The sequence below is a fragment of the Anopheles cruzii genome, chromosome 3 (assembly GCF_943734635.1).
Source record: "Anopheles cruzii chromosome 3, idAnoCruzAS_RS32_06, whole genome shotgun sequence".
Lineage (NCBI taxonomy): Eukaryota > Metazoa > Arthropoda > Insecta > Diptera > Culicidae > Anopheles > Anopheles cruzii.
The window spans coordinates 86,428,923-86,452,501 of record NC_069145.1 but is presented as its reverse complement, the minus strand read 5'-3'; the positions used below and the strand labels follow the sequence as shown (position 1 = coordinate 86,452,501).

The 23,579-nt window shown below is 54.6% G+C and overlaps 1 protein-coding gene across 1 annotated transcript in view; it reads right to left on the bottom strand.

Moving 5' to 3' along the window:
* Nucleotides 1-610: 610 nt before the first annotated feature.
* Nucleotides 611-23,579, bottom strand: part of LOC128271233 (muscle-specific protein 300 kDa-like) — a 61,572-nt gene continuing 38,603 nt past the window's right edge. Inside the window, exons 14-30 of the mRNA XM_053008676.1 lie at nucleotides 20,273-23,579; nucleotides 16,701-19,924; nucleotides 16,008-16,655; nucleotides 15,867-15,889; nucleotides 15,626-15,714; nucleotides 15,001-15,009; nucleotides 14,416-14,519; nucleotides 14,197-14,358; nucleotides 12,471-14,121; nucleotides 7,066-12,095; nucleotides 6,436-6,990; nucleotides 3,478-6,371; nucleotides 3,182-3,217; nucleotides 2,439-3,074; nucleotides 2,172-2,370; nucleotides 1,488-1,540; nucleotides 611-1,169 (exon numbers count right to left, since the gene is read on the bottom strand). The exon at nucleotides 20,273-23,579 is cut by the window's right edge and continues 182 nt beyond it. Coding sequence (XP_052864636.1) covers nucleotides 923-1,169; nucleotides 1,488-1,540; nucleotides 2,172-2,370; nucleotides 2,439-3,074; nucleotides 3,182-3,217; nucleotides 3,478-6,371; nucleotides 6,436-6,990; nucleotides 7,066-12,095; nucleotides 12,471-14,121; nucleotides 14,197-14,358; nucleotides 14,416-14,519; nucleotides 15,001-15,009; nucleotides 15,626-15,714; nucleotides 15,867-15,889; nucleotides 16,008-16,655; nucleotides 16,701-19,924; nucleotides 20,273-23,579 — 18,867 coding nt within the window. The 3' untranslated portion in view covers nucleotides 611-922. The remainder of the gene's footprint in view (nucleotides 1,170-1,487; nucleotides 1,541-2,171; nucleotides 2,371-2,438; nucleotides 3,075-3,181; nucleotides 3,218-3,477; nucleotides 6,372-6,435; nucleotides 6,991-7,065; nucleotides 12,096-12,470; nucleotides 14,122-14,196; nucleotides 14,359-14,415; nucleotides 14,520-15,000; nucleotides 15,010-15,625; nucleotides 15,715-15,866; nucleotides 15,890-16,007; nucleotides 16,656-16,700; nucleotides 19,925-20,272) is intronic.

Here is a 23,579-nt window from a genome sequence, read left to right as displayed (position 1 = left end):
ACAATAACGCGGTACTCTTTTATATATATAGATAATAAGACGATTGCCGCCAACCTTCAAAACGTTAAACGACATGCAATGCATGGTTTTCAGCTCGCCTGCCCGACATGTAAATGGAAAACAAAGCTCCCGCAAACGGCCTTCTGCCGACACCGAATCTCAGGAAAGGAAGGGCATCATTTGACTACAAACCCAGAAACGACTTCCTTTTTATCGGACGCTTTCCTCCCTGAGCGGGCTTTACGAATCGCCCACCGAAGGTCGCGGGCGAGGCTATGCCATACAGCTGTAGCAAACATTCAAACGATGACACGAGCATCAATACGAAGATGCAGAAGATGCGCCACAACGTAGCCAGGGACGACCGTGGGGCTTGTTAAAGGCACATAAAAACCGCAGTCGCAAATTGCTTGCTATTCCCTGTTCTTGCAAGGGCATGTTCCAATTCACCAAGATTCAGCACTCGAAGAATGATTTCTCATCACGAGGCTAAGGAAGGAAGCTCCGGGATGAGTTTGATAAAACGGTTCTGTGCAAGGAGGGGGTCAGTAGATCCTTCGGATTAGACGTAACACGCACGATCTTTGATTAATACTATTAATATCATGTTTATTCATATCGGAATATTTATGTGATTAAACTTACGACCACAATCCTCTTCGATCCATCCGATCCGTCAATTGCCTTTACCCTAGCCTAAGGTGCGTGTAATGAATAGGGCTTTGTGCATTAGTATTGCGTTGGAGAAACTGTACAGAAGCCACCACTCTCCGTGCGGTGGCGGATTCTAATTCTACGAAAAGCTGTTATTGGGTTAGTCGTACGTATATCTAATGTGGTAAGGAAAAGGAAGAGTGCGACTAGCATAAGGACGAGATGGGGAAATGGGAACAATGGAAGGAATGGTAACTACTGCGGTTCATTATATTGGCGGCGGTCCGTTCGGATAGCGTAGCATCGGTTCGAGGCTGCGCGCGAAGTTGTTGGCCAGCGTGCAGGAGTACTCTTCACCGTGGGGCATAAGCGTGACGACACCGAGCAGCAACAGCAGCATCGCTTGGATCGGGAGCGAGGCACGAATGACACGACCCAAGAAGCGATAGCTTCTCCTCAGGATCGTAGTGTTGATGACATCTCCGTCGTCTCCCTCCGTGTCTCCGGTGCCAGCACTGTGAGTTCCGTTTCGGGTGGAGAAATGAAGAGAGTATTAGCGATCTGGTCACACTTTGCGATAAGTCTCGCTCAATGTGCTATCTGACGGCCATAATGGCTCTGGAAAAATATCTGTTTCTAACTATCGTCTAATCGCAAGCGACAATCGTTTTAGGTTTAGAAACCATCACAAACTCTAACTAACAGAAACTACTGTCCAACGTTTGTTACGGAATTTAACGGTATCTTCTGCACTGCAAGCATAACAAAAGAATCTTACTGTGGCCCTAAAACTACACAGGCGAATAAAGTACGAAATGAAAGCTAGTAATTACTTTGTACTGGAATCGTGTGCCGTTGCTAATGGTGGATGGTGGCGGGCTCCGTTCTGCTGCTAATTTAGTTGGTTTGTTCAGAATTGGTGAAGTAGAAGAAGCAACAACATTTTTTTTTGTACGAAAGAAACACAAATCGAAAACAAAGAAAAAAAGAAAGAAAATTGATTAAATTTCCAATTCATCCCCCGGCAAACCGGCCCCGGCTGGCTGCTACGATCGTCACACACACACAAATGGGCGGTGCGGGAAAAGGATCAGGGATCGAAGGGATCGAAATTGAGGACAACGAAAACCCAACCGTGTGCTGATACCATTCAGTCTTACGGCATAATTTGGGACCCCCAATGACGACGACGACGGCGTCGTCGTGACGATGATTCAGGAGCACTCGATGCGGACACGAATGGTGCACTCCGCCGCACACTGAGATTAGCAGTTTGAGATGGGGGTTGTCAATCGTGGTGGTGGTGGTTGTCATGGTAACGTGCATAGCTACTACTTACTGACACAGTTTTGTGCGCAAAACTCAAAACGACCCCGACGACAACGACGCCGACGACGACGGATGTTTATGGGTGTTGGAGGTGGTGGTGTTGGTGGTGGTGGAGGCGGTGGTAGTGGCCAGCGTAAATTCTCTCAAAGTATAACACATCGGGATGATGCGTCCGCACTTGCACCTACCTCCTGCATCTGCTCGTCCTGCGACGTCCGACGGAGCCTTAGTGATGCCGCGGACGAGGCGACCGATGCGCTGCCGCGGCCAGTCGGTACCTCACCCAAGCTAGTTCTACTGTCGTGCCCCAGGGCGGCACCGATTTTGATGATGTACATTTCCACCAGCCGGCGGATCGAGTGGAACCGTAACCGCAGATCGGTCAACCTATAGAAAAAAGCGATCTTAGAGCGCGATCTGTTCCGGAGGGACCGACCCCTCGGGGGAACACTTACTTTGCGTACACTTCGTCAAACTTTTCCGACTTGTTCGCGTCCACGTACTTCGTCAGCTGCGAGGTCGTTTCCTGCAGGCTAACGACACGCGGTTCGCAGCGCATCAGATCGGCCCGAAGCTCGCGGAACATGCGATACTTCTTCTCGACCGCCCGCTCATCGCCACTGGTCAGATCGATCGGTTCCGAGGCCTTGATGCGCGCCTCCGTCTGCTCCAGCCAACCGCTCAGTTCACCGATCGTACGGTGGAACTCTCGGTTTTCCATCAGCGCACCGTTCAGCGCCGACTGCCACCGCGAGGCCCCATTACAGACCCGATCCCAGCGCCCGTTGTTCCCGTGCAACCGTTCCCGCAGCTTCGTGGCCCGCGCGGTGTCGCGCGTGTGCGTGGCCAAATGTTCACCGACAATGTTGAGCGACTTGATGATGCTCTTGTGGCTGTCCAGGTCCAGCAGGAACTCCCGGTGGTCTTGTATCGTGTCCTCCAGGGCGTCGATGTCGGAAGGGGGGCTCGAAAGCTGAGCTCGCTGGGCTGCTTCGGCCATCGAGAGCCACTGCTCCAGGCGCCACAGATCGTTGTCGATCTGCTGCCAGTTCCGGTTCGTACACAGAGGGCACGTTAGGTAGTCGGCATTGCTACAAAAAGGGAACCGGAACGTTAGTGAATCGGAACCAACGGTGGCGGAAGATCATGCGGCAGCCGCGATCAGGTGTAAGGTTGTTGGTGAAAGTAGCGCACTTACTGTATGCAGTTAAAATTGTAAGCTTTAGGTATGATCCTGCTCAGCCGAAGAAGTAGTAGCAGTAAAAGAAAGGAACAGTAGTGACGCGTGTGGCGTATGGCGTGTGTGGTGTTGTGGCCCCCACAGGATGCGTGACCCAGAGAGGAACGATTTTTTGTTTCGAACAGACATGAATCGAGAGAGAGAAAGAAGGTGCTGTGATGAGTATCGAGCGATCAGACAGAAAGAGAGCGAGCTTATGAGAGAAGCACACAAAGTACCAGAACACAGGGTTCCCCCCCGCCACTGCGCCATACCTGGACTCCTCGAGTTGCTGTTGCTTTTCGGTCCACTCCGCCAGCAACCGCTGGTACCGTTCGACCTCCTGCAGAACTTGTCCGGCACACGCTTCCGATGCCGTCGCCGAGCACTCCGATTGGAGCAACGTGCTGAGGTGCTTGATCAGCTCGATCGACGATTCGCAGGCGGCCGACGCTTTCGATACGTTCTGCGTCGAGGACATGAAGTTGTTCGCGTTGATGGCTTCGATCGCTTCGTGTAGCAACCGCAAGTTGGTGGCCGCTTCGCCGAGAGCCGTCTCCAGCTGGTAACGGTACGCATCCTTCGCGGTGATCGACTCGCTGCGACCCAACCGGAGCGTATCGACCTGCACCGCCACCGACGACGACTCCGCCAGTGCTGCAGCCGTGCGCTCCAGGAGCGCATCGAGCCGGTCCTTGATACCGTTGCCCAGCCGATGGTACTCGGCCATCCGCTGCCGGATGTCCTCGCTCATCGCATTGTTCGCCGAGTGGCGCTCCACGAGGTTCGTCCCGAGCGTGTCTTCCTTCGCGAACAGATCCACCACCAACAGCAGCTCGCTGTGTAGCTCCTGCAGTCGCTGAAGATCCGACTCTGGCCCCGGTCCAGCCGGCGGAAGATGCTCGATCTGTGTCACTTGCACGTCGATCTGGGTCAGCGCCAGAATGATGCGCTCGTACTCGACCACGAACGTGCCGTACTCCGACCGGTAGCGCTCCAGCTCCGTACGGAGCGTACAGAAGCGCACCTGCAGACGCTCCCAGATGGTCAGCATCTGGGATGCGGGGCCCGTGATCACGCGCAACCCATCGCTCGCGATGCGATCGTTGTGCACGAGCGACACGTACAGCCGCCGCATGATGCACTGTATCGGTTCCTGGCCGGCTACATCGCTCAGCCGGATCGCGATCGTTTCGAGCTCTTCGTCCATCCGTTCGCCATCGTAGCTGCCGAGCAGTTCCTCGGCCCCCTGCACGTACCGATCCTGCTCCGTGACCCAGCCCTGGTGCGATTCCACGATCTTCTGCAGCTCCAGCAGCATGTTCCACACGGCTAGCAGATCCTGCTTGCGCCGTCCGGACTCGCAACAAACCGCCTTCCAACGCCAGTCCAGGTCCTTTGCGTCGTTCTGGATGCTGCGCCGATCGATGTGTACGTTCCACGATTGCACGTCGATAAAGAGCAGCTCGCAAAGGTTCAACACTTCTGCCACGTTGCCACTGTTGGCTTCGATCGAGCGCTGCAGCTTCTCGTACTCGTCCAGCAACCGATCGAGCACCGTCTTCTCGAGACTGTCGATCGTGGCGAACGGTGCCCGCAGTTCCCGCTCGATGCCCACCATCCACGCCTTGATCTCGGCGATGCGCGTCTCGAGCGATCGCACCGTCAGCTCGATTTCGGCGATCTTCTGCGATCGCGCGTCACACAGCCGCTGCAGGTGATCCCAGCGGGCGTGCAGCTGCTCCAGGTGTGCCATCACCTCCGCTTGCTGGTCGGGCGAGCTGTGCGCCATCAACCCCTTGCCCGTCACCGTGAGCCACTCCTTTTCGTACTCCTTCAGGGCCAGCTCTTGGCGCGTCGATTCTTCGACCCCGCGGATAAACTCCCGATCGTCGGTGCATGCTTCGTAGCGATTGGAATCGTCGTTCAGTTTGGCGTCCTCGAACTGTTGCATCCACTCGAGCAGCACCCGGTATTGGTCAAAGAACAGCTTCCGATTGCGGGTGCTCTCCTCGGTGCGCTTCATCACCAGCACGATCCGTTGCTCCAGCTTGCCGTAAAGTTGCCACAGGGTCCACACGCGTTTGTGCAGACGGCGCACATCGAACATGCTGATGCACACCTTCAGTTCGTCCTGCACGCGGCCAATCTCCTGCAGACCACCGTCCCGTACCGTGCCCAACCGAACGTGGTAGTTCCGAACGAGGTTTAGTTTCGCTTCCACTTGACCCGCCTCGAGCTCACCGAGGCACTCCTGCAGCTCGTGCAGGTTGCTCTCCACCTCGTACGCACGGCGCGTAAACCGACCGTACAGCTCGTCGATCCCGAACAGGAAGTTCTTCCACGTTTCCACGTTGTCCTGCAGTTTGCCGACCTTCTCGCCGATCTTGCCCTGCTCGCTGCGGGCCCCGATCAGCGTCGTGCCCTCGTCCCCGTACAGCGCCAACTGAGCCATCTCTGCGGCCATCGCGTCCAGGTCGCCCTCCATCCGCGGGAACTGCTCCAGCAGGGCGTTCACCTTCGCGATCAGCTTCGGCAGTTCCTGCAGATTGATGTACTCCAGCTGGAGCGTAAACTTTTCCCGCTCGACGTTGGCCAACGCGTCCCGCAGCCGACCGCCCAGCGTGCGGAACTTTTCCCAGTGCCACAGCCGGTTATCGATCTCCGTGATGCGCTCCTCGTACCGCTCGACCCGCTCGCCGTACAGCACGCTCAGCTCGTTATACCGATCCACTAGCCGGACATCGATTTTGCCCCGTTGCAGCAGCTCCTTGCGCAGGCCGACCAGCAGCGTACGGAGCAGAAGGCACTGCTCACGGTGCGCCCTCAGCTGCCCGTAGTCGCTCGGGATGCCAGCGGACAGGAACGTTTGCACGAACTGTAGGTACTCCTGCCAAAAGTCCAGCACCCGGCCGTCGTCGTCCGTGGTGCCGACGAGCTGCTGTACCAGTTCCTGGTACTGTTGGTACGTATCCTGTAGCAAATTCTGGGACACCGAGTGAAGGTTCTGTAGGTTTCCGTTGTCGTCCCGGGGGCCACGCTCCCCGTGGCGGTGGATCTCTTTCAACCGGGCCATCGTACCGCACAGACTCAGCAGATACGAGCGCAGATCGACGATCTTGTTGGTCAGATTTTCCGTGTCCACCGCTTGCTGCTTCTGTTGTAAACTCTAGAATGGGAGAGAACCGTCAGAGACCGTCGCACCTTGAACGTCGGGAAGGTCATATGCGTACCTCTTGCACGTGCTCCAGCACCCCACGGGAAGCTTGCGCAACGTCAGCCCTCTCGACGCGCAGCGCATCGCGATCGTGCACCTTGGCGCGCCGCTCGATCACCCCCTGCTCGATGTCCTCCAGCTTCTTCCCGTACTCATCGATCTCGGCCAGAAGCGCATCGCCGATGCTGAACCCAACCTGCTCGTTGATCTCACCGATCAGCTTGCGCAGCTTGTCCACCTCCTGGCGCTGATCGAGCAGCGCCCTCTGGTACACTTCCACCTGCGGTAGATCCTCCAGCCGACGCAAATCGTCGTACTCGGTGAACTCGGTGAACTCCTTGACCGTGTCACAAACCTCGTGATAGTGTTGCCACAACTTGACCGCCCGCTCGTAGCGATCGCACAGATCGCGCAGATTCTCCCGGGTGCTCTCCCACACCACACTGATCTGCTGCACCGTTTCCTGGATCTCCGCCGACACGCTCGCGTCGGACGCTTCCACCAGCGGCTGCGCGATCGTCTGCAGGTCCTCGATCATATCCTTGCGGCTTTCAATATCCGCCAGGAGGGTCTGTGTAAAGGGGAGAAAGGGGAGCGGGTTAACAAGCAAGTTCCAAGTTCCTCGGCGACCCGCGCGTCTACTCACATCCAACCGTTCAGTCGCCTTCAGCAGCCGGTTGTAATCGGCACTCTCCTGCAGCTGCAGGAGTTCCATCATAAACTCCGTCTCCTGCACGTGCTCCTGGATCGCGTCGAGCTGACGGTGGAACTTGTTCCACAGCGTCTGCCGAGCGCGGAGCAGCGCGCCGACCTGATCGCAGCGCCGCTCGAGATCGCTGTGTACGTTCTGGAGCGTCGACAGATCGCGCTCCGTCTGCAGTGGCGACACGGACACCTTCAGGTTCATCGGCAACGTGTGCAGCATCTGCCGAAGGCGCATCAGCTCGTTCCAGCAAGGTCCGAGCGCATCCTGGCAGTCTTTGCAGTCGCCCAGTGCCTTCTCGACCGCCGATCGCTTCCCGTTCACGCTGTCACCGCACTCGTCCAGTACGCGGGCGATCTCCGTCAGGCGCTGCTCCTGTGCCTTGATACCCGTCTCGATGTCCTCCAGCCGCCGGTAGAACGTGTCGGCCGCCTCCAGTTCCTCCGCAATCTGAAGCGATAGACGGCGCGATAGCGCGAAGATCGCACTAACCTTCTCGGTGTCGTAGTCGAGTGCCAGGGCCAACTGACCCAGTTCCGTGTCGACGAGCGCGATGCGCGTCTTTAGCATCTGCATGCGCTCGATGTACCCGTACAGGTCTTCCTGGCTTTTGAGCACCGTCTTGCTGCCATCGAACTCACGCCCAATCTCGGCCAGTTCCTGCTCGAAAAAGGCAATCTTTTCGCCCGGCGGCGTAGCCGTCGTCTTGATCGAGTCCGCAATGTTTCGCTGCAGGTCGGCGATTCGGCCGGACACCACGAGCCAGTTGTCGAGCAGTTGGCCGTGCAGCTGCCGCTGTAGCTGCTCATCCGTCACGCCGATCGTGCCCAGGGCCAGATCGAACGAATCGCACGCCCCGCGGTACACCTTGCTGTTGAGCACCTCGTACTGGGCCTTCATCTCCCAGAACGAGCGCATATCCTGGACGGGCGTTTCGGCCAGGTTCCGGCCGATGCTGATGGTGGCCAGCTTCCCGCCGCACTCATGCAGCCAGTCTCCGAGCTTGTCCGCGTGCACGTTGTACCGGTGCCAGTGCGCCTTGAACTTGGTCAGCAGCCGCAGATACAGCTGCACTTCCTCGCGGAGCTGCATCACCACCACCAGCGCATCGGAGCTGTCCTTCTCGAGGACCGGCGCCGTGATGAGTTCCTGCATGGCCCGGGCCGTCCCGTTGTGGGCGCGCATCTTCTCCAGATGGTTCCCGATGTCCTGGGCCAGCGATTCGTACATCGTCATGTACCGCTCGTAATCGGCCGAGGACACGTTCGCCAGGTCCGGTACACGCTGCTGTGCCACCTGCAACCACTGGCTTTCGGCCAGCATCTCTTTCTCCAGCACCGTCCAGCGGGATGCGGCCAGCGCTAGCTTGCCCGCCCGATCGACGGCACTCTCCAGGATCAGCTTCGTACGGTTGTACAGCGACGAGTGAAGTTCCGCGTGCTTCTGCCGCGTCAGTGGGTCTAGGTTCGCTTCCAGCGACTCCAGAATGGCCTTGCAGTGGTTCAGGTTTACGAAGAACTTACGGTACCGTTGCATCTCCTCCTGCAGTTCCTCCAGCGAGCCGGTCACGATTTCGTTCTCGATAAACAGTTCCGCCGCGGCCGTAATCTCCTGGAACTCGAGCAGCGTCTGCTCGTACTCGTCCGCCAGGCTGTTCAGCTGCAGCAGCTTGTTGCGCTCGAGCACGATCCCGTTCTCTAGGCGGCGCAACTGCTGCGTGTTCTGGTCCAATTCCGCCGCCACCTTTCCGTCGACCTTGGGTTCGATTCCGTTGTACTCGTTGGTGAGCGTGTTCAGCGCGTTCTGCACCGACCGGCAGGCGGTTTCGATGCCCTCCAGCTCCACCAGCTTGCGGCCGATCGGGATGGACTCGTTGGCGCTCAGCGTCTGCAGGGTTCCCTCGAGCGCATCCAGCTGTCGGTTCATATCACGCATCGCGTCCGTGATCCGGCGCATGGCGGTAGCGTTTGCGTCGCTATTGCGCTCCTCGTTGGCCACCGCCTGCTCGAGCTGCTTCACCTGCCTCAGCAAATGGTTCAGGCACTCGTCCACTTCCTTGCTGTTGGGCCCAACCTTCGACCGCTGCACGTACGTGATGATCCGCAGGATGTGCTCTTCGATGCGGATCAACCGAATCTTGTAGATCCGGTGCAACTTTGCCCGATCGATCGGTGGTGCCAGACTGTCCTCGGCGCTGCCGGCACTCTGCTGCTGCTGCGCCAAACACAGCCCACCGTCGAGATCCTCCAGCGATCGCGTAACACTCTCGACCACATCAAACAGCAGCTGCTGCTGGACGAGTGGCTCGCCCTGGTGATCCTCCAGTAGGGCCAGCACGTGCTCCAGATCGTTCGTTTCGGCCAGCGCATCATCTTCCTCGCCACTGAAACTGATAGTTCGCAGTGCCATCCGGTAGCGATCGCGGCGGGGATCATCGGGGCTCACCGGCTGCGCTGCGGCCGTTGTCGTGCCGAACATTTCATTGATGTCCCGCCACGGAATGAGCCGCTTTTCGGCGTACCCTTGCTGCGACTTGATGATCGAGAAGTAGTCGGCCAAACTCAACCGTAGGCTCTGGCTTTGGGCAGCATCCAGGGACTCGTTGATCGGGTAACTTGCCGGCGGTTCTTCTGCGATCGTTGTGCTTTCTTCTACCGTTCCATACGCGGGGTCAATCTCGACCTGAATACTCAACCCGACGTCAGGCCCCGTTGCTCCGGTGTCTGTGACGATCGTCTTGGTCACCGTTACCGTTTCGCTGCCACCCGCTCCGGGCACTCCTTGCTGACTCGAACTGCTGGGCACGATCATCTGCGCGCTCACTTCCACCTCGATCGGAATTCGGCTGTCCTTGGATTTCTTTGATTTCTTCTTTTTCGACCGTTTGCTGTCCTTCTCGTCGCCGGGTGGCTCCTCTCGAGCCGGCTCGGTGGCTTTCGTTTGCGTACTAATGGTCACGGTTTCGGTAATCTGCGTTATGGGGCCCGCCGTTTGTCCGGCACCCGTTTCGGCGGTCGCCACGCGATCGGTCTGCATATCCCTACTCTCCGTCGTCGGTGGTGCCACGGTTTGTATTAGAATTTCATCCTGAATTTCGTACTTTGGTGTTCCGACGACAAGTTCCGTCACATGCTCTGGACTTGTCTGAATGGCCGAATCGGTCGTCGTCGTCACAGGCACCGAGGCAGCGCTATCCGTCGCTTCGGGTGCAGGAGAATTTCCACGGTCCTCTCTCGTGACCGTTTCGGTCGCCACATTTGCATCGTGCAGTTCCAGAACGGTGGTCTGTGCGCCTTCATCCAACGTTCGCACTTCCGCCTGGAACTGTACCGGACTCGTTTGCATCGATTGGCGTCGGTAAATCAACGCCGGATCGACCACATTCCGTACGAGCTGTCCCAGAATGGGCCCCACAATCTCTTCGGTGTCCGTGGCTTGCTGGTGCGTTTCTTTCGTTTCAATCGCGGCCGTTTGATTAGCGCTATCGCTGGTCACGACGACGGCCTTCGGAACATCGACGACCATCGGTTCATCCGTCTGGGCCTCTTGCTGCGCTAGTGATGGTGGTGCCGATGTTTGCGTTTCAATCTCAACGACTTCCGCCAACACGGTTTGCGCCTCCTTCGTTTGCTGTTCGCCACGCACTTCCGCCAAATCCGGCTCGATCGGAGACGTCTGCTGGGATGTTCGCGGTACTTCCGGTTCCGGGGAGGTCTGCATCGAGCGCTGTTCCGAGTCGGCGATCGGAACCATCAGCCGCTCGGAGGTAATGTTAGCGATCTCGGCGTCGTCGTCGTCGTCGCCGCCCTGAACCGGGCTCGTTTGCTGCTGCACGTCCTCGATGTAAACCGCTTCGAGAACCTCGATGGGCACCACAATCTGCCGCGGAATGCCCACGGGCACTTCGATCAGCTCCGGTTCGATCGATTCTTCCAGCACGTTAACCGTGCTGACCACCGGTTGATCTTCCTCAGCGAAGCTTTGGTACGACTCAAAGCCGACCTGCTCGGACTCTTGAGCCACCGCCTCTACCGGAGCCTTTCCCTCGGTGCTCCTCTCCGAAGGAGGATCCGGTCCAGGATCCGTATTGCACGCTTTTTCGTTGTCATTCTTGGCCTTCTTCCGCTTGCGCCGTTTCTTTTTGCCCTTATCATCGCCATCGGCATCCTCCGCGTCCGCGGTCGCCGTCTTATCGGCCTCGTATCCTTGGTCGATGTTGACCTCGCCTAGCCCGGCAATCTCCTCATACTCCGCTACCGGAGCCGAACTGCTTTCCTGTTCGGCCGTGGCCGGTGTCGCCTTGATCTCGATCAAACTAACGCTAACCTTCTTCGTTTCCGTCGGATCCACACTCATCGTCACCTTCAGCGAGCTCTGCATTGCCCCGTCAACGGTGGCCACCTGTACCTCAAGGTTCGGTTCCCCGGTCACCGACAGTTCACTTGGTGGCACGGCGGGGTCGTCTTCAGGCTCTCGAATCGCTAGTTCCAACGGACGTTCGGCATGATCAGGCTCATCTGATGCTGGCATGTCAAGATCGATCCGCTCGACGACGGTTGTCACGTGGGTAACTTTTTCCACGATGACGCGTTCTCCATCATCGGCCAGTTCTTCTTCCGCGCCCAGTTCGACCATTTCTTCGCCAGGAATCTCGATTACTTCTTCCATTGTGATCGTTTTGGTTACGACCACCGTCTCGAGAATGGTTGTGGCACCTTCCAATCCCTCGATCGTATCGACAGTCCGTGTAACAACGGTTTCCACAACCGGTGGCAATTGTAGCGCTGATGCTTCGGGAACCCGAACTAATACTTCCTTTACAAGCAGCGCGTCTTCGGGGACTTGAGGCGCGATCGTTAGATGCTCAGTTAGCTGACTACTTTCGACATCAACAGATATCGGTACCGACGTGGCATGGTCCCGATCCACTTCCATGGGCTCTAGGACCTTCTGAGTTTCAATAGGTACATTATCTGCCGTTTGAACCATAATAGGTACTGCAATTTCTTGACTAAGTTCCACTGTTGCGATCTCCTTTAGAACATCGATCGTTGGTGCAGTATCTTCCATTTCAGTACCTTCGCCTTCAATTCTAATAGGTACTTCAATTTCTTGATCACGCTGTACTGTGTCGATCGGTGTTGAAGATGCAGCAGGGCTATCTGTTTCCATTTCAACAACGATCGGTACCACAACTTCTTGATGCTGTTCTTCAGCTGCAGACTCCTGCAGAACTTCACTCGGTGCGGGATCGTCAAACTTCTTTCCACTATCGGTTTCCAGTGCGATCGGAACGATTATTTCTTGCTCAGCCTCGATCGTAGGGGCACTCTCTTCGAATCTTTCGCCTTCCATACTGATCGGTACTACAATTTCTAGCTCTCTTCTCACTATCGTCGGTAGATTATCGTCCAAAACAACGGTCACCGTTTCTTCTACCGATTCCAGTAGAGTTGGCTTAATTTCGATATAATCGGAGCCACGTACCGGACTTGTCGGCCATACATTAGCGGCGTCACTATAAACTGCTCCAGTTTCGTCGTGACTACCGATCGTCGGCTCGGTCCGTTTTCCTTCTGCAAACGTAACCACCCCACCACCAACGATATGTTCGGCCACTGGCCACACATCAGCGATCGATTCGATCGGTTCGACTGGTTCGGGTGGGGCCACACTCAGTTCCTCGCTGGCTGTAATTGGTTGAGTAAGGCTTAAGGAATGGGTTACGGCGTCCGTGGCGGTAACAGTGGCGGAGGCATCGCCTAATTGTTTACTAGTACTAGTTGGTGACTCAACGTGAGAAGCAATCAACTCTACTGGTGCGGTTTGGTCATGTGCATCGAATACCTGTGGCAGCTCCTCCACTTGCTCTTGCTGCCCACCAGCAGGTTGCTCGCTGTCGATCACCTGCTTCTGCAGTTCGTCCAGTATCTCGCTGACCACCGTTTCGGCCGCGTCCTCTACGGCCTCCCGCCGTACGGGCGATTCACTCACGATCGCTCCCGCCTCCTCCTCCTCTGCCAACAGTTCGACATCAACCCCTTCGACGCTGGTCATCGGTTCCGTGGCGTGCGCTACCATATCGATCGAGGTAACAATTGAAGCCTTGCCGGAGGCCGTTGTGGCCGCCGGTTCGATCGATTGGGCCGGTTGCACCACCTTGCGAAGTGTGATCTTCTTCGAACCATCCCGGTTCACAATGATTTCCGTCGTCGTGTCATCGGGCTCGGTGAACGTCGTCTCGAACTGGCTCGGGATGTTCCGAACCAACAGCTCCGACGATCGATCCCACTCTCGGCCCGCCATCGGCTGCGTGTACTTTGCCTCGACCACGACCGCTTCTTCGCCGCCAGTCCCATCGCCCGCCGGTCCATGGAAAGTCCGCGGAACGTTCGATATCTGCACCGTTTCGCGCCCATTTGCCACCGACTGAATGATCAGTATGTTGTCCGTGGTGATCGGGGCGGGTTCCGCGATTTGCGTTTGAGCCGCGACCGAAGTCACGGGAATGGCCACTCTTTGCTCAACCGGCAGCACTTCCGCGACGGCGGGTTCCGTTATGGAAGTGAACGGACTTGTTTGACTTTCAATATCTACCGTTTGGGGTGCCACGGTGACGGTCTGGGTCTGAGAGCCCGGGTCAAGGTGTGCCGTCAGCCGCTGAATGTTGTTCTCCAGAATTAGCGCCTTTTCTCGCAGGATACGGATCAGGAGGGTCAAATTTTCACGCAACGTGCCCGTCCGCTCGGACACATCGTTGTACACCAGATACGGTTCCGTCTTGCCGAACACTTCCTGCAAATAAGTTTCCTTCTCCCGGAGATCACTCAGTACGGCCCGATCGTCCTGTAGACGACGTCGGGCCTCTTCCTCCGTCCGGCATTCCGTCACCTCGGTCAGGTGAATGCTGGCGCCCGCGATCCACCGTTCAATCTCTTCCAGTAGCTGCAAATAGTCTCGGATTTCGATTTTTCGTTGTTCGCGTTGTTTGAGGGTTTGCTGTGAACGGGAAAAGGGGTGGTGTAGAGTTGAGGATCGCAACTAAGGTCCGGGGGGTCCCCGGTTGTGGCGTACCTGGATCTTTTCGAGTCCATTTTCCGCCCGCTGCCGCAGCGTATCGATTCGCTCGTCAATCTGCTCGACCGAGCTCCGAACGTGACGGTCCGCGTTCGGCGGTAATGATCCCGCGATCGCGTAATTCTGTTGCTTGTACTCGGCGAGGTTCGTTATAAGGATCTGCAATCGAGGGCGAAGTTAGCATGGTGGCACGGTTAGATCACACGTTAACCCTACCTGCAGACCCTTGATGAGATCGTTAACGTTGTCGTACGGTAGATTGTTCATCTCTAGCTCCGCACTGATCAGCGAGTCCAGAATACTTTCCACACTCTGCGCCACTAGTGTCTGTAAGGGAGTGCAGAACGAACACATTTTAGTACGCTTCGACCGAGTGCGCCGTCGCCGTGTAACGAGAAGTAAGTACTAAAATGCCTCTCGCTCTCTGTCTAGTAAAACAAAAAAGCATTCGCAGCTATTGGTTTTGCTCATCTTTCCGCTCTGGCGGCGCTCCATATCACGTGTTTTGGCTTTTTTTCTATTCATGTTAGAGAAATAACAAACCGAAGGTTTTTCCAAAAATAGTCGAAACGAAATATCACAACAAAAAAGTGGCAAAGAGGCAAAAATAAAACATAAACCCGAACCCGGACGGAAAATGGCGTCCGTTTCGTAATGGCGACGATTGCAGGCAAAATGCAAAAACACAACGTCTACTACGACGAGAGGCTGCTGACGCAATCGGGTCAGGATGTGCTAAGAAACATACTTTTGACACGTCTTCACACCGCACACAGTAGGCCACAGATGTACATTTTCAACACTTTTGCCCTAACGGAGCGCGTGTACCTCACACACGCAATAAACTATTTGGGAAAAAAGCGACCTAATCGCTGTGGAATGTCGAGAAGCGTGAAGAGAGAGAGATGTGGATGGTAATAATGAATTGTTCCTATCTTTTTGTCTGAGCGCCTGAGTGTGGATCAGAATTCAGACAGATCCGGCGCAAATAGATAATGGCAGAGCGCCGCAGTAAAATCATTGGCATAAAAAGTGTCAAATATACATCGGGCCCAGAGAATGTGATGTGAAGTGCTGTGTGAACGGAAGCGGAACACATTGCATGATTCGGCACCGAGGGCAACATCGTACCGAAATGTTGCCCCTCGGGAGCTCGCGTGCCTGCGCTTTACGTTTGTTACTTGTAAGCAAACCGCGAATTACATTAAAAAGCGCAGGACAATTGTGCAAGAACGCGAATTATGAACGAAAAATAAAATGGCGGAAACACAGCGTGCGAAAACTACTACGGAACTACTACTTGCAAGCCGAAACATAGCCAATTATTAGGAGCAAAAAAAGGAACGCGGTTAGCAAAGTCCTTAAATAGCTTAAACGAAACAACATAAAATACTACATTCTACGGAGTACAACGTCACCTGTTTACGGTTTACGGTGCATTCAGCCACATTCTGTTTACTTAATTCTATGCTGTCCGTTGAACCTAAGGGAAGGGTGGAAGGGTCGACGGTGGAACTGGGATCGGGTGCGACTTGCGCAGGACAGGATGGAAGAGTGAGCGGAGCTGCAGGGGACTTTGGCAAGGATAACTCTTCTGCGTGGTGGATAACAACATCATCGAGGGAGGTTAGTAGACGGTTAGTTGCGGTTATTGCCGTTGCTGTTACTGTTGCTGCTGCTTCTTCTGTTGCTGATGGGTGTTGTGGTGTTGGTGTTGTGAGGGCTGCAGTTTGTGGGTCTGCAGCAGCAGTTGGTTGTGAGTGCGTCACGCTAGCTGTCGGTCGGTCGTTGTCGGCTTCTTCAACAACCGATCCCTCATCCGGCAGACCCCCGACAGCACCGGCCGTAGCCGCTGTCTTCAGGAGCACATACTGCTCTTCCGCCTTCCCGTAAACCGAACGATCAAGCCAAGACTTGTTCTGCCAAAGGTTGTACAATCCCTGCATGGGCGAGCCACTGCTCGCCTGTTGTTCCGTGCCTAACGAATGATCTTCGACCTGAACAGATTGTAAAGCAACGCTACCTGACTCTTGTCCTATGTCACCAAACCTCGGCAAAATTACCACCTCTTCCGCGTGGATATCCGTTACCTGCACCATTGGGTCGGACTTTTCAGCACTCGGCCGGTCTGACTTAGTGCGCAACTCGGCTTGAACAGATTGGTCTACTATTTCAAGCTCACCCCGATCGGATTCGCTACGATCGATCGTTATTTCTTGAATGACTACATAGTTCTCTGTGATCATTGTTTCTTCATCCAAATCCGTGACACTGAACGAACCACTGGGACTAGCGACGTTCTTCGCAGGGCTTTGCGCCACTACCTCCGAGTACAGCATCCCCGAGGACGCCGCACTCTCCACTTCCACCGGAGTGATGTCCCTAACCGGCTCATCAACCGGTGCATCCTGCACACCGGGGTGTCCCTTTTTCGTTTTCTTCTGTTTTTTCTTCTTCTGTTGGACAGGGGCCGGTGGAACCAAGTCGGGAGTTGAACCTACGTCCACCATGGATTCCGTTAGATCCTCTTCGCGACTGGCGGGGCCATCGGCAACATCCGACATATCGATAACTTCGAAATCATCATCGTCCAGTGGCGTATCAATTTTGACGACCGTTTGCGAAAATGAAACCTTTCGCCGTGGTTCGCCAACACTGGCCTCATCCGGGCCATCCTCCTGTTTCAGGGATTCTTCAGGTTCTGGTTCTTCCGCTCTATTGCCCTCCACTAGACGTTCGGTTTCCTTGACCGACTCTGAAAATGGAACCACTTGCAGAACCTCTACCACCGGTTCAAACTGAACCCGTTTATCGCCGGATTCTTCCGCCCGGATCGGTACATCCTGCGGTTCCTTGGTTAGGTTGCACGCTTCCGATGGCTGGTGTGCTTCCTCCTGCAAGCACTTCACTTCCTTCGCTGACTCCGAAAGCGGTACGGTCGGTAGGATCAAAACTTCCTCCACAAAGTGGACGCGCTTGTTTGCCCCCGGATCCGCGTCATCTGCGGTATCCTCCTTCGTTGGCGACAGAACTTCGACGGATGCACTTCGGCTCAACCGCTCAATTTCTTTGGCCGACTCAGACAGAGGAACGGCCGGAACAATGACTACTTCCTCCACAAATTGCACCGAACGTGCTTGACTTTCACCAACCAACGCGCAAGGGTGCGCAGAGACGAGCAACGGATCTTCTTCTGCGACCTCCATCGGAACAGTTCCTTCGACGGTAAATTTAGCCTGGCACAAGCTCTCGATTTCTTTCGCCGATTCCGACAGTGGAACGGGCGGAAGGATTTCAATTTCGCTTACAAAATGTACATGCTTGACCGTATCTTCGCCACCGTCACTGGGTGTGCCGGTGATCGACGGCTCTTCAGCGATCTTCAACGGTGTTGGGGTTTCCGCGTGTGAGTGCTCCAAAAGATGCTCAATCTCTTTCGGGGATTCCGACAAGGGAACGTCCTTAAGGATTTCAAGTTCCGCCGAAAACTGTACCCGCTTTTCACCATCCACATCAAGTGGTTCGCCGGAAACCTCAAGCGTCTCCGCGGGTTCATGGCGATCGTGGTCCAGAAGGTGTGCTATTTCCTTCGGAGACTCCGACAGCGGAACGGAGGACGTGGATGTACCGACCGCTAGATTCGACCCACTTTCCGGTTCTTTTTCCAATGATGCTTGCTTCTTGTTTCGATTTCTCTGCCTCTTAGGTTTCGATCCTGGATCGCGCGGTTCTGGTTCGATCGTTTCGGACCTAACCTCGTCAACCTGCTCTACCACTATTTTGGGCTCATCACCTGCCACATGAACAATTTCCGGTACAATCTCAACGTGATCCTCGGAGCGGCTGCTATCGGGTGCTAGAAGCTCTTCGGTTACCTTTTCCGATAAAGAATCTTCGTCTTCGACGGATGGCGTTTTCTGCTTAGATTTCCGTTGTTTTTTCTTCTTCTGCGTGCCCGACAGTTTCTCGGTTCGATCTTCGATTGCCTCCGTGGTTTTAACCAACTTGACGGAAGGCGTTTCAGGCTGGAGAGCCACCGGATCCATGCCACGATCATCTTCTTCATTTGACCCCAAGCTCTGTTCAGGAGCTGGTTCCATGACGGACGCCTCAACAGGAGCATCGATTACATCGAGCACTTCCTCCTTCACAGCGAGAGTAGTGCTAGAAGACTCCTTCTTTTGTTTCTTTTTCTGCTTCCTATCGGAGACCTTAGTCTCTTTAGAAGACTTTTCGCTTGAAGCTGAAGCCTTTGGATCCTTACTTGTATCTTGTTCTGAAGCAACGCTTGTTTCCGGCAGGGAGTCTTTGGAGCTGACATCCCTTTCCTCATCATATTCTTCATCGGCCCACGAAACGCTTACAGCCGTGACCTTCTGGCTGTACCGGTTGCTATGAATGAACGTCTGAAGATCGTGCTCATCACCGAGTTCTACTTCGACTACGCTTTCCTTTCGCGAAGCGGACTCTTCGGTCACCCCCCCGTGAGGTGCCCCGGTCTGTTCAAGCATTCTCCTTTCCGCCTCGGAACCCGTCAGCACTTCGGCGTACGTCTTCTTTCCCTTCATCTCTTCCCACACATTGACCACCGTTGGTGCTGCGACCGTGGGTGCCACGGCCGGCGGAGGCGAAGCAGCCGAATCCGCGACCGGTGGTAGGACTTTCAGTTTTTTCTTCTCCTTCTTACGCTTATCTTTCCGACCTCCGAGTGAATCACCTGCAGATCGGGGAATACCTTTCACCTCGACGAGCAGCTTTCCTTCCACCAGCATTTCAGCACCGTCGTCGGGTTGCTGGTGATCGGAGGACGATTCGGAGCAGGTGGATTCGAGCACCGTTTCGCTAGCCTCAATGCTGGCGATTTTCATTTCAATTTCCCCGTCCGTCCGTGCGTCCAGAGGGAGATTCAGAAAGCTTATCCCAGAACGGTTAACGGCCCCCCGTTGGGTGTTGGCCGTGAACGATTCTTCGCGCCTTTGCACCAACAAACGTTCCTCTTCCAGGGTTGGGTCAACCGTAGTGTCGGATTTTTCGACGATTGTGCATTCAATCACTGTCTTACCCACAACTTCATGGACAAGGACCTCGTGCTGCTCTGCAACTCGGCCTTCCACGAGCTCCACAAGTGGCTGACTTGGCTGAGGTATTGCCTCTGCATCTTGCAGCTCCTTCGACTGTTCCGATAAGCGGATCAGTTCCTTCTCTTCGTCATCCGATGGATTAACTAATTCTTGCACGTTAGTCGTATCGGGTGATGTGATTTTGGAGGATTCTTCGCGCATATGTACCAACAAAAGCTCTTCTTCTGAACTTGCCAACGGTTCTGTGACGACGGTGAATTCGCTATCCACAATTTCTTTTACCTCGCGCTGTTCTTGTCTGACTTCTTGAGAAATTTCATGAACGACAGTCTGTTGATGCAGTTCGTACTGTACTACAGTGTCCGCAGGATGATTAGCCACCGAGGGAACACCGGCAACCTGTTGCACGTTTCCACTCTTTTCGCGCTCTGCATCCAACAAGAGCTTGCTTTGCTCGATACCAGGTATGGGTTGAAGTGGCACTTCTGGTTCAGTCGGAAGGTCTTGAGAAATTTCTTCCTTAAGGACTCTTTCTTGAAATGGTTCAATTTCCTTTTGCGTCTCCCTGAACTGTTGTGATAGCCGAAGAAGTTCCTTCTCTTCGCTGTCCTCCGGGAGCATGGGGTTTTGCGTTTCGATCTCTTCTAAACGAAGATTGACAAAAGTTGTCTCAGATTCTTCGAGGAAGTCACTCCTAACAGGCGATCTGGTTTTGGCAGAATCGTCATTAATCTGTACCAATGAGAGCTCTTCATGCGGGGTTGCTGACGCTACAATCTCGGGTTCAATGACCGTGGATTCAGTCACCGTTTTACCAGCAACCTGTGGTGAAACTTCTTGCTCAATTCTCACTTGGTGCGGAATATCATCCTGAACCTTAGCGATCGTTTCTTGAGTCACTTCAGTCACGATAGTTTGCTCCTCTTTCGTCCGTTGCGATAAACGGAGAAGAACCGTCTCTTCGTCTTCAATGGGTGCTTCCTCCGTCTCACCAAATTGGTCTACAATAACAAACTCCGAAAGCTCTTCATCGGACACAGTCGTCTCTGGTTGCCCCCCTAATTCTTCTACAACACCAGAAGGAGCGATCGGCGGTAGATCCGGCTCCGGAACATCCATCGACAGAACGTTGCTGTCTTCCCCGGCTCTTGGAGCAACTTCATGCGTCTCATCGATCGCGTCAGGCAGATCTTGATCGCTTGGCTTTTCTTTTTCAATCTCTCGCTGTAAGTAATGTTTCTTTTCGCTTTCGCGTAACAAGTGCAAGTTGTAGTAAGGTGCCGACTCATGGTAAAAAGCATCCAACCCCAACAGCTGCCTATCGACTGTCGGGACCGTGAGCGACGGTTCTTGCCCCGGGGTTACTTCTGCAACAACCGGATCCTCCTGTGGCACAGGATCTTCTGCGATACGTTCAACGGACGCGAGTCTTTCTCGTTCCCTAAGCAAACAGTATTTCATTTCGCCATCTTGAAGTTGGCGCCCGCTGTAGTATGGAACAGTCTCGTAAAACAATGCGCCCAATCCCTTTCCAAGCTCAGATGTACTCGCAGCCTCTTGTCCCAACCCAATACGGTCCCCTTGCTCCCTTTCCTCGGGAGCTCCCTGCAAGACGCTGCTGCTAGTCGTTTGTTCAGTGTCGTCAGATTCGGGGGGAGAAACACTATCAAGAACCGCTTTCTGCCGTGCACGATCAGCTTCATATCTCGCTTCGGCGTCCTTCAACTGCCAACAATTGGTAACGGAGTGCGCCAAGCCTTTCATCACCTCGAGTACCTCACTGTCAGACCGTCGAGAAGCTTCCCTTGCTTGTATCAACACCGACTCTTCGGAACGCTCTGAGAGCGCTTCCATCGATTCTTGCTCTGCCGGAACTCTCTCCTGTTCGCTCACAGCGACCGCTTGGTGCTGCTGATAACTATCCTCCGCTTCTCGAAGCTGCCAAACGCTAAGGTACGATTGTTGTAAAGTGCGATAGATTTCCTCAAGTTGCCTATCGTTCGCAGCGTCACCGTGTCCGTGGTCCGCCGCCGTGTCCACGGGCGCAACTTCAGTGCTCAAACCAGATGTCTCGAACTTCGGTTCCACTAGAGGTGGGTCCAACCGATCGGTATCCACTGCCGCCGCCACCATCACCGCCTCTTTTCCACTGGCCAGCGCCGCCGGCATGACGAAATGCTGAATGTAATGCTTCTCTGCATCGTGGTATTGCCAATAGTTGTACGGAGAAACGTTTTCCAGCTCGAGCGCACTAGTTAAAGCTGCTGAAGGATCTGATCGCTCTTGAACTGATTCCTGGGGCGCTGTTTGCAATGATCCATCCTTCCCATGATCATCACTCAGAACATCTTGACGACCAGCCTCACCAATGCTGGAGCTAGCGATCGTAGGTTCTTCTTCCAATACGATTTGTTCTGCTGCTATCGTGTGTTCCTCCATACTACGATCGGCCATGCTAAGCTCACGCTGCTGATCATCCTCAGTGATCGTGCTATCGATCGAAAGTTCTAGTGCTTCAGACTCATCGAACGACTGTTCGTCTAGCGTGATCCTCTCCATTGCGATCGTATGCTCTTCCATGCTTCGATTCGCTTCTGAGTAGGACGAACTATCTAAACCGGGTGCCGAGTGCTCCGTCACTACGCTCTGTTCCACCACCGTGGGACTTGTGTAGATCTCAGCGATCTCTTCCTGGTCTGCCGACTGCACGTACGTTATCGTGCTCGTACGGTACAGGACGGACGTTGTGGTCGTAGTATACATCTGCCGCGTAGACTCGCGCGTTTCACCAACCAACAACACCTCCTGCCGGTTCACCGTATCCAGGTCGGAATGCTGCGCTTCCGTTGCCATACTCGGGTAAACATCGTCCGCACTCGGTAGGGACGCTTCTTTCTCCAGCACGTCCACCGATTGGGTTTCGTACACCACGGAGGGTGAAATGTCCAACACCGACACTACGGTAGCTACCTCATGATCCTCGTGATCCCGTGCCCCGTCATCGTGCATTCGGCCGATCTCTTCGTCCTTAGGCGTTTCAAGCACGATCGGTTCCAGCGGCACGACGTCTATCGTGACATCTTTCGGCGGACGTTCGATGTGTTGGGCAGTTATTTTCGGCAGCGACAGCCGAATGTGAGAAACAGGCTGCAGCAGGTACTCTTCGTGGGTGATCATGGAAATTTTCTGGCGATTGTCCCGCCACCGCTCGTTGATTAGTAGCTGCTGCATCGGATCGCTGCCTTCCTTCGCAGTGTCCGGTCCGTTGGGATTTCGTTCAGTGCTCACCGGCTGCCGATCACCGGTCGGCTTCGGAGCGGAAACGTTTGTGGTCTGCTGTTCGACCGTGGCCGTTTTCCCACCTGTTTCACCCTGCTGCTTCATCAAATCACCATCCGAGGGAATACTTTCGAGTGTCGGTTTGAATTTCACTTCCTTCGAACGGCCACCGCTCTTCCCGTCGACCGATTCCCGTTCCGGCAACCGCTTCACCGGAGATTCGTGCATAAAATCGTAATCTTCGAACACTAGATTGCTGCGGAACTCGTTCACATTCCTCACGGGGCTGGCGGGTAAACTCACCACAAACGGCTCATCGCACGGTTTGCTTGTTTCCACCACCACTTCACCCATAGCACCGTCGGTGGAAGCCACGTTCGAAAGCGAAACCTGCCGGTCGAAGTTAATGCCAACGATGATCGTATCGATCTGCTCCTTGGTGATCGAACTCGCGGGAGACGTTTGATCACGCTGCTGTTCGACCCGGTCCACCGAGGTGTGCTGCTTTTCTTCCTCGGCCTCGAACACTTTTCTTTCCGCCTCGAGAAACGCAGCCATACTGGCGGCATCGGATTTTTTAATCTTTTTGAACTTATCTTTCTGCTTTTTCTTTTGCTCTTTGCCGGGCGATAAGATGATGGCTTTGGTTTCTTTTGTTGCTTTTGTTGGCTTTGGTTGCGATCCCTTATCAATCACCGTATCAGATGATGAATCGTTCTTTGTTGTATCGTCAAGTTGAGTACCGAGTTCCGATGAATTTTGAGTTGCATCTCTTTCTGATTTTTTATTTTGAAGAGTACCCATATCTGCAAGAATCGATTCCTCTCTCTGGTTCGTGAGCATTATCTCCTCAGCCGTTGGTTCAAACGACATTTGGATTGGTTGCATTTCCGGTTTAACATCAACAGGCTTCACCGAGGCTAGATCTTCGGAAGTACTACGATCGGTTACGCTCATTTCAACAAGGAACGATTCCTCTCTCTGGTTCGTGAGCATGATCTCCTCAGCCGTTGGTTCAAT